This window comes from Microcaecilia unicolor, chromosome 14, assembly GCF_901765095.1.
Source record: "Microcaecilia unicolor chromosome 14, aMicUni1.1, whole genome shotgun sequence".
In the NCBI taxonomy this organism is placed as follows: Eukaryota; Metazoa; Chordata; class Amphibia; order Gymnophiona; family Siphonopidae; genus Microcaecilia; species Microcaecilia unicolor.
In genome coordinates this window covers 48,231,423-48,242,097 of record NC_044044.1, presented here as the reverse complement: position 1 = coordinate 48,242,097, position 10,675 = coordinate 48,231,423, and the positions used below count along the sequence as shown (strand labels likewise).

Genomic DNA, 10,675 nt, shown 5'->3' with positions numbered 1-10,675 from the left:
CAAGGGAAGGCCCGATGAGACGGTGCACATTTCTTTTACGTGCAGGCACGAGGCGCTACGCCGCGCTTCAGATTTGATATTTTTTTAAAGGTAGGGAGCTGGTTGGACGGAAGAGGGTGGGCACTGGGTCGGGGGGGTGTCGATGCGCCGAGGGGGGGTATGTCATCGTGCTGCACCCGGGGGGGGGGGGGGTGCAACGGCGAACCACCCCGGGTGGCAGCCCCCCTCGCTACGACGCCACTGGTCGTTCCATTCCATTTATCATTTTTGTCGCCCTTCTCTGCACCTTTTCTAATTCCTTTATATCTTTTTTGAGATGCGGTGACCAGAATTGGACAGAATACTCGAGGTGCGGTCGCACCATGGAGCGATACAACGGCATTATAACATCCTCGTGTTTGTTTTCCATCCCTTTCCTAATAATACTCAACATTCTGTGCGCTTTCTTAGCCGCCGCAGCACACTGAGCAGAAGTTTTTAACGTCTTATCAACGATGACGCCCAGATCCCTTTCTAGGTCCGTAACTCCTAACGCAGAACCTTGCATGACATAGCTGTAATTCGGGCTCCTCTTACCCACATGCATCGCTTTGCGGAGAGAAAATTATACCCACCCACTTTGGGCTGAGGCCCACCCAATATTGGCCATCTGGCTAGACCACTGATTAGAAGCCATGTGCTCTGCCATTGGCACACAGCTCTAGCATGTGGCTGGCTGCATCAGCCCCCAGGTTTATAGCTGGAAATACATTGAGAGATGTTTTTCCTATTTATTTATTTATTTATTTGTAGCATTTCTACCCCACTCTTTCCCGCTTGATAGCAGGTTCAGTGCAGCTTACAATGTATGGGTACAAAGTATCACAGAGAAAACACAATGTATGGGTACAAAGTATCAAAGAGGTAATACAATGTATGGGTACAAAGTATCAAAGAGGTAATACAATTGTATAGAGAAGGACAAGAGGTAGAGATGTGGGGGGAAGGATTTAGGCATGGTTAGTGTTAGTGGTGTGGATTGGGGTCGTAAATTAAGTTGGGTCGTTTGGGTAGGCTTGTTTGAAGAGGTATGTTTTCAGCAGCTTTCGGAAGTGTAGATGTTCGTTTGTTGTTCGGATGAATCTTGGTATGGCGTTCCAAAGTTGGCTGCCTATAACAGAGAAGTTGGATGCATAGTAGGTTTTTGTATGTGAGACCTTTGCAATTGGGCAGGTGAAGATTGAGATGTGTTCGAGAAGATTTGGATCTGTTCCTGGCTGGAAGGTCAATTAGATTGGTCATGTAACTTGGAGAATCTCCGTGGAGGATCTTGTGGATCAGTGTGTGACTGGGTAGGATCCCTTATAAGCTATGATTTCATCACCACAGAGATCCTCGTATCTGAAAGTGACCCATGTTGTCTGGAAAGCTCACGGACAGCTTTTATCATTTGATCAGCTTTATCTTGGTTCAAAACATGGGAAGAATCCAACTCATCCAGTATCTACTTTGAGGGTTGCTGGATGCTACCATCAATGCAAGCGAACTTATCTGCTCATTCCTTCATGACACACAATTAAGTCATGAAGCGAAAGGAGCTGTAATAGGGTGACAGCAATATCTGGTCTGCTGGCCAACAGATTCCTAGCTATTTCTTGCACATCTGTCACCTCGTGTTATATGCACAATGGACCTATCTTGTAGCTGGTGTATTGATATTTCTCTTATGCTGGTTTCACTGGAAAATAGAAGGCATTTGTGATAAGATGCACCAAGGGGCCCATGCTAAAAGATCATACTAAAGACCTATTGGATTTGACTAGCCCCGGATAGCTGATGATGTCACAATCTATAGCAGCGAAATGAGGTGGGTCATGACCCTACCGATATTTTGTCCAACACATCAGCAACAGAGCTTAGGGGTGTGGGCTGGAAATTGATTGATTGGTTTCACCCGTCCAACCAAAGATGCTCCTCTGCACCATGTCACAAACAAACCTGTGTATGTACTGTATGTTGCATGAACGACTCTGATCCCCAGTTCTTCTATCGGATCACTCTGACTTTGTTCCATTTGGCTCCTGACGTGGCTCCGTGTGGAGTGGAGGGGTATCTAATGGACAGTTCAGTGGACTTTGATCCTGGGGAACTGGGTTCAATTCCCACTGCAGCTCCTTGTGACTCTGGGCAAGTCACTTAACCCTCCATTGCCCCTGGTACAAAAGTACCTGAATATATGTAAACGCTTTGAATGTAGTTGCAAAACCCTCAGTCCCATTAACAAGATTCCATACAGAATCTTAAAAAGTAGCAACATTCCATGTAGAACCCCAAAGAATAACAAGATTCCAGAATCCCAGCCTATTTGAGATTCTAAATGGAATGTTGCTAGTGGAGGAGAAGCCTAGTGGTTAGTGCAGTGGACTTTGATCCTGGGGAACTGAGTTCAATTCCCACAGCAGCTCCTTGTGACTCTGGGCAAGTCACTTAACCCTCCATTGGCCCAGGTACAAATAAATACCTGTATATACTATGTAAACCGCTTTGAATGTAGATACAAAAACCACAGAAGGGTGGTATATCAAGTCCCATTTCCCTTTCCCTACTTGAGATTCTCCATAGAATGTTGCTAGTGGAGGAGTAGCCTAATGGTTAGAGCAGCAGACTTTGATCCCGCGGAACTGGGTTCAATTCACTTGCCCTTGTGACCCTGGGCAAGTTACATTATTATTATTATTATTTATTGCATTTGTATCCCCCATTTTCCCACCTATTTGCAGGCTCAATGTGGCTTACATAGTTTTATTATGACATTATCATTCCAGGATATCAGATACAATTAGTAGTGTGCAGAGATTGAGTAAGGGAAGAAAGAGGAAGTGATTAGGCGGGGTGAGTATAGAGGTGGACTTTCGTAGCTGGGTGGGTTGGTAAAGTGGATTAGTGAAGCTATTGGTTCTCTTTGTAGGCCTTGTTGAAGAAATGTGTCTTCAGAGATTTGCGAAAGTTATTGATTTCAGGTCTGTAGGTAATGCATTCCATAGCTGCGTAAACCATTGCCCTATGTACAAGATAAATACTTGTATATATTGTGTAGACTACTTTGATTGTACCACAGAAAGGCAGTATATTGAATCCCATCCCCTAGGCCTTGGAGGGGGGGGGAGGGGGGGAGTAGGGAATTAGAGAAAAGTTACCCCCAGAAGTTAACACACTAAGGGTATCCTTTTACTAAGTTTTGGTACAAAGGTCTTAGTGCACCCTTACGCGGGTTTTTCCGTGCATAATAAGGACATTTCCCCCGCATCATTAAAATGGCCAATTTTTCCATTAATGCCCATGTGCTAATGTCATTTTAGTATTTGAGCGGCCTTGTCTTTCAAGACAAATTTGTTTCCCATCATTGGATTATCTGTTTCTTTGGAGACAATAGGTATGTGACATATTCAGCTTCTATTTATTGTTCTATTTGTATTTGTTACAGCCAATTTTTAAGTTTCATTATTTATTTATCTAAGACATCATTCACTGTTCATTTTTATATATTTATACATTTTTGTACTGTCTCATTTTCTCTTTTTTTTTTTTTAAACTTGTTTTTATATCACCATTTTGGTGTCAGTTTAGTAATTTGGGACATTTATAATTTTTAAGTTCTAATATATATTTTTTTATGTTTAGATATGTCTTTTAACATCTTATTTCTTGACTAGTAAAAAAGGCCCGTTTCTGACACAAATGAAACGGGCGCTAGCAAGGTTTTCCTCGGATTGTGTATGTTTGAGAGAGTGTATGTGAGAGTGACTGTGTGTGAGAGAGAGTGAATATGCGAGTGTGTCTGTGAGAGAGACAGTGTGTCTGTGAGAATGAGAGTGTGTGCGTGAGAATGAGAGTGTGTGCAAGTGCGTATGTGACACACAGTGTGAGAAAGAGTGTGTTTCACACAGATACAGTGTGTGCGAGAGAGTGTGTGTGAGACACAGACTCTGTGAGACTGAGTGTATGAGACCAAGAGAGTGTGTGAGTGACTGTGTGACACAGAGAGAGTGAATGTGATACAGTGTGAGACATAGAGTGAGTGAGAGAGAGAAAGACATTGACTGTGAGAGAGAGAGTGTGTGTGTGACAGAGATAACTCTCCCCCCCTCTCTGGTGTCAGGCCCCCCCTCCCTCCCTCCCTCTTGTTTCAGGCCCTTCTCTCTCTCTGGTGTCTGAGTGTTACTGTGCAGGACACTGAGCTCTGGCTGTGCTTCAAGGAACTGACCAATCCTATTTAATAGAATGCACCTCCAACATTCTGAAGCCGAGAAACCTCGTGTGGTTGGTCACTTCTGCTTGTGACGAACCCGGAAGTACGTGATGTCAATTCAGGAGATGTGGGTTTCACCACCATGCATTTAGAACGTTGGGAGTTGTGGAGGCTTCATAGAATGTTGGAGGTGCGTTTTATATAGAGAGATGTTTTATTTATTTAGACCCTTGACACAGACATTTGTTTGCCGAAATGCAAACTGGGTTGGGTTTGATCAGTAAAGGCCAGCTGAGACGCTCTTATTTTTGAAGGCTCCTTGTGCTTTTTTTTCTGGATTTCATGCGCTAATCTTGCTGGTCCGCTGTTGACGTGCATTTGGTTCTGTATGTGCCGTCTTGGCTAGTTTTCACTGCATTCCAGTTTGATGCTATACTTTGGATTCTTTAGCCAATTTATGTGTTTTTATCATCAGTGCCTGAGAGATCTTGTTTGACTCCTGAAACGGGTGTGGTTAGTGCCGAAACACAGGACTCTGTTTTTGGAACCAATGTTTTTTGTATAAACCTGTCTTTGGAACTGATTTTTTAATAAACCTACTGTTTGGACCAGTGGCCTAGCTATGGGTGGGCCTGGGAGGGCACAGGCCCACTCAGTCTTGGCCCAGGCCACCCAGCTGCAGCGCCACACTGCTCTCTTCCCCTCTCTCCTCCGTGGCGTCCCAGGATCTGCGGTCCAGTCTCTGAACCCCTTCCCTTCCCAGTGTCGGTACAAGTGTCCTCGGCGCCTTCAGCAATTCATTCTCATGCCAGCCCCACAGGCTGCCATCTGCCACATTCCACCAGACAGGAAGCAGGCAATGACATCAGCAATTGGAACTAATGCTTTATGACTCTAGCTGATGACGCGTATTTTTCTTTTCCATATGTAACATTATCATTTTCCTTTGCAATCCCTAAAACACAGAGTTTCAAAGAATAAATAAACGACAAAGACAGGATCTCATCATTAAGACATATAAACATATATTTATAAATGACCTAGAGATGGGAGTAACTAGTGAGGTAATTTGCTGATGACACACAGTTATTCAAAGTCGTTAAATCGCGGGAGGATTGTGAAAAATTACAAACGGACCTTACGAGACTGGGTGTCTAAATGGCAGATGACGTTTAATATGAGCAAGTGCAAAGTGATGCATGTGGGAAAGAGGAACCCGAATTATAGCTACATCATGCAAGGTTCCACGTTAGGAGTCAGCGACCAAGAAAGGGATCTAAGTGTCGTCATTGATGGTACGTTGAAACCTTCTGCTCAGTGTGCTGCTGCGGCTAAGAAAGCAAATAGAATGTTAGGTATTATTAGGAAAGGAATGGAAAACAAAAATGAGGATGTTATAATGACTTTGTATCGCTCCATGGTGTGACCGCACCTTGAATATTGTGTTCAATTCTGGTCGCCGCATCTCAAAAAAGATAGAGTGGAATTAGAAAAGGTGCAGAGAAGGGTGATGAAAATGATAAAGGGGATGGGACGACTGCTCTACGAGGAAAGGCTAAAGCGGCTAGGGCTCTTCAGCTTGGAGAAAAGGCGGCTGATGGGAGATATGATAGAGGCCTATAAAATAATGAGTGGAGTTGAACGGGTAGATGTGAAGCGTCTACGCTTTCCAAAAATACTAGGACTAGGTGGCATGCGATGAAGCTACAATGTAGTAAATTTAAAATGAATCGGAGAAAATGTTTCTTCGCTCAACGTGTAATTAAACTCTGGAATTCGTTGCCAGAGAATGTGGTGAAGGCGGTTAGCTTAGCGGAGTTTAAAAAAGGTTTGGACAGCTTCCTAAAGGAAAAGTCCACAGACAGTTATTGAATGGACTGGAGGAAAATCCACTATTTCTGGGATGAGCAGTATAAAATGTTTTGTACTTTTTGGGGGATCTTGCCGGGTATATTGTGACCTGGATTGGCCACTGTTGGAAACAGGATGCTGGGCTTGATGGACCTTTGGTCTTTCCCAGTATGGCAATATTTTTGTACTTATAAACAAGTAAAACTACTACCTTAAGATCTTAAGAGTAGCTACACTGGGTCAGACCAATTATTCCTCTAGCCCAGTATCCTGTTTTCCAAGCAGTGGCCGACCCAGGTCACAAGTACCTGGCAGAAACCCAAATCGTGGCAACATTCCATGTAGAACCCCAAAGAATAGCAAGATTCCAGAATCCCAGCCTATTTGAGATTCTACATGGAATGTTGCTACTATTTGAGATTCTACATGGAATGTTGCTAGTGGAGGAGTAGCCTAGTGGTTAGTGCAGCAGAGTTTGATTCCTGGGGAACTGGGTTCAATTCCCGCTGCAGCTCCTTTGACTCTGGGCAAGTCACTTAACCTTCCGTTGCACCAGGTACAAATAAGTACCTGTATTTACCATCTAAACTGCTTTGAATGTAGTTGCAAAAAAAAAAAAAAACACAGGCAGTATATCAAGTCCCATTTCCTTCCCCATCTTACCATATCCTCTGCACACTGGATATGTCGGTCCCCTCGCCCTCTAAGCAACGCAGCACTACAAGTCCCTGCATGCAGCGGGGGCATAACCAGGACTGAATCAGTCAGTTCTGCCGGCCCCGGGAGAGGTGGCAAAGGAGAGGAAATGGGTGAAAAAAAACCCAGGAATGTTTCCAGCCTGCAAGAGGGGAGGAGGAGAAGGAGGGGAGAAAAACAGGATTTCCAACCCACTGCTGGAGGAGGAGGGAGAGGGATAAAAAAACCCAAAACGAAATGAAAACCAAACCACACACAGAAAAAGAAAATCCCCACTTCAAAATATTTGCACCAAAGCTCACTCCTTGCCCTGATCCCCTCTAATTCTGCTGCGGGATCCCCCCTCTCTCTGCCCAGCCAAACTTTTTTTTTTCTCTCTCTCTCTCCAGCTGGCCAAGGTTGGGCTCTCTGGCCATAAGGGGGAAAATGTGCCTTTGCCAGGGAGTTTGGGAAAGTCTGTCTTGTCTCTCCTCCTCCCCACCCCTGCGCCCGCATTGGTTCCTTCCTCTTTGAATCCATCCCTTTCTCATTCCAAGACTTTTTTTTTGTGCCTGTGTAAGACAGAGAGAGGAAGGGGGGGTGGGGGAGGACCGCTGGCTTCTTTCTGTGGGAACTGATGGATCCAGGGCTGGAGTGAGAGAAAGAAAGAAGGAAGGAACGAGGGGGAGAGAGAGAGATTCAAAAAGAGGGCACAAGAGAGAGAGAGAGACCCCCTCTCTCCTCCCCCCCCCCCCCAAACCTTCCCACCCAGGCTTGGGGAGGCAAAAGCAGGGAAGCGATGGTGATTTTTCTCCTCTGGATTGTGACTCTCAGTGACAGTGTATCACAAGGTAGGGATCCGGATTTTATTCCTTCTGGGGGGAGGTGGGCACGTTTAATGAAGTTCTGAAATTTTCTCTCCCCCCCCCCCCCCCCCACCGGGCTTCGCTGGGGTTCGTGGAGGGCTGAGGGGCAGCGTGCTGGGGGGAGTGGGGGAAGAGAGTGAGATTTGGGGCTTTTTGTTTTCGTTTCAACTTTTGGGGAGTCAAATCGAGACCTGGGGTGGGGAGGAGTGAGGATGGGGGAATGATGATGGTGTTGGACGCCTCGAGGGGGACCCCAGAGAGCGCCAGAGTCCTGGTGGCCAGATATTGCTGGCCAGGGGGAGGGAGGTTGGCTTCTGTCCACCCCTGGTTGTGTTTCTCTTTAAATATTTGGGATGATTACGGGGTTTTGGTGGCCTGGAAGATCGCACAGCCAGCGGCGAGACAAGTTGAAAAAGTTTTTGTTTTGTTTTGTTGCAAAGGTTTAAAATAAAATGTTTGAACAATGCACCTGAAACTGAAAAACCCAGAGAGCAAAAGTGAAAAAGGAAAGTGGGGAGAGAGAGAGATGTGAGGTGGGAGAATCCAAAGCACATTGACTGGCATAGCAAAGAGGAAAATCGTCAAAGTTTTTGGAGGATAATTATCGAGTTATTGTTTTGATATTTTTTGGAGGGGGGAGGGCAGAGGGAATGATAGCATCTTTAGGCTGGCACTGCTTTGGCTCTTTATCTAGGAGTGTAAGGGGTCAGATGGGTGCTAGGATGCCCCCCCCCCACTCCCCATGGAAAGGGTTCCATGCCCCATCTGCGGGATTTGGCCGTGGTATTCTGTGGGTGCCTTAGGAGAGGTTTCAATTTGTATATGGGGGGGGGGGGGAAGCAATGGGCACTGATTTGATGACTGGTGAGCAGAGCTTCAAGAGGTCTTTCTAGCATTAATACTTCACCATGCAGATAAGTGACGGTCAGTCCCTGCTCCATGGAGCTTCTGATGTGCCCACATGTGTGTTTGGGGGTGGGATGGTCAGAGCTGCATGCGGAAGCACAGGGCGAGGCGGGTGGGCATTCAGACTTCAGTTCAATAGGCTAAGGATGCCCTTAAAAAAACTCAGAGAGGCAGTGTGGGGAAAATGTGGGATACAAATGCAAGAAATAAATAAATAAATAAATAAGGAAACCATCAGCAATTGAAGGGGGCAGAAGTGGCAATGCATGAGGTAAAAACAAGGGTCTTTCGGTCCTCTTCAGCATCACCTTAGGCTTGTATTTGGGAAGGAGAGAAGAGTTTTGGCAGTTGCATGATGATGGAAGGTAGAGATGGAACATAGCCAAGACTAGGCAAACAATTAAGAGTGATTATTCCACTCCCCCTCCCCAATAAAGAGGGGTGGTATGGGAAAGTACTTGAAATTTAAGACACAGTAGGGTCTGCAGTGGGTAGGAGGCATTTGGGAAGGCTAGGTGGAGCCCACAGGACTTCGTCACCAGGTAATGGATGTGACCGGGAAGGAGGTGGCTTCTCCAAGTTGAACCCCGGGGTTTGTCTCACTCCCAGCCCGCTGCTTTAACTCCAACCCCGGCATTCCTGGTGACCTTGGGCAAGTCACCGGACCTCCCGAAGCTTTAGGCAGTCACACAGATTGTAAGCTCTTTGGGAAAGGGACCTCTTTTATAGCTGGCAACTTGGTTACCATTGTGCAGTGCTGCATAGGTATCAGTAGTGCAAGAAAAATATGTGTCATTGTTTTCAGATACATTATGCGTCAGATTTAGAGAGATTCTCTAGGGGGGGGGGGATAGAAAAATGTGTCTAGCTTCTAAACTAGGAGGGTACCTCTTAAGAAAATATGAGATCTGATCACCCTATTGAGGATGCACTAGAGAAGGGAATGGGACTTGAAATATTGCCTTTCTGTGGGTTTTGTAACTACATTCAAAGCGGTTTACATAGTATATACAGGTACTTATTTGTACCTGGGGCAATAGAGGGTTAAGTGACTTGCCCAGAGTCACAAGGAGCTGCTGTGGGAATTGAGCCCAGTTCCCCAGGATCAAAGCCCACTGCACTAACCACTAGGCTATCCCTTCCCTTTAAGGAGCAGAGGCAGAGACCCTCTGCTCTGATTAAGATAACTTCTTTTTTTTTCAGTATGATTCTGTGTTTTTTCTTGACACATTCTATTTCATTTTTTTGATTTGTCTTAACGTGGCAACTTGCCCAAGGACTCAGAGAACAGATCCAGGTCTTAGGGAGGCAGATGGGCAGGGGCCCCGACAAAACCAACGCGGGCACAGCCAAGGCTAGGGCTGGCGAAATTTGTAACAATCTGTAAAGATGCAAACTCAGCTGTGTTCACACTAGCGCAGGCAGCAAGATTTTGAAAAAGTTTTAAAGACAAAAAAAAAAAAAAATCGAGAATGTTGCTTGTGTTAATAAGGGGAGGGGGTTCCTGGTGTACCTCACCCCCTTCCGGGCTAGAGCTTCACAGAAAAACACAGAAACTTTTTTCTCAGTTAAGAAGAAAGAACAGAGGCAGGAAACCAAAAAAGAGGATACAGAGGAAGGTGAAGGAGTGAGGGCAGAAGGAAGGAGAGGAGAGACGGAAAAGGGGAGATAGGGGAAAGGAGGGAAGAGGGAGGCAGAGTTAGGTTGTTTTTAAAAGATAACACAGGAGAGAGAAGCATTGCATTTCTTGGCTCCTATTAGAATGAGACCCAGTCCCTTCCGCTTCTTAAATGCCTTAACAGAGAAAGAAAAGGAAGGGAAAGGGAAGGGAACTGGTACTGAAGGAGAAGCACCTCCCAAACTGTTCAAGACCTGTTTTAGGCTAGTTCTATGGCATTCCCATCGGTATTAAGGAATGCTGAACATAAGTGGTGAAGCTGTTCAAAAGAGCTCCCTGACCCCATGAGCTTACAGGCAGTGTAGCAGGGGCCTGTTTTGGCCTTGATTGTTGTCTGCATGCCTTCTGGGTCTGGTCTAGGAAGGCCCTCTCCATCTGTGCCCCTCTTGAATGGAAGGAAGAAAGGGGTCGGTACATGTATCCTTTTCTTCCGGGGTTAGTGGAACTGAACCTATATTCATTTTCACGAGG

At 45.6% G+C, this 10,675-nt stretch overlaps 1 protein-coding gene across 1 annotated transcript in view; it reads left to right on the top strand.

The window, feature by feature from the left end:
* Window positions 1-7,366: 7,366 nt before the first annotated feature.
* The window catches only part of KIRREL1 (kirre like nephrin family adhesion molecule 1), a 240,734-nt gene continuing 237,425 nt past the window's right edge, over window positions 7,367-10,675 (top strand). The window contains exon 1 of the mRNA XM_030187989.1: window positions 7,367-7,605. Coding sequence (XP_030043849.1) covers window positions 7,554-7,605 — 52 coding nt within the window. The 5' untranslated portion in view covers window positions 7,367-7,553. The remainder of the gene's footprint in view (window positions 7,606-10,675) is intronic.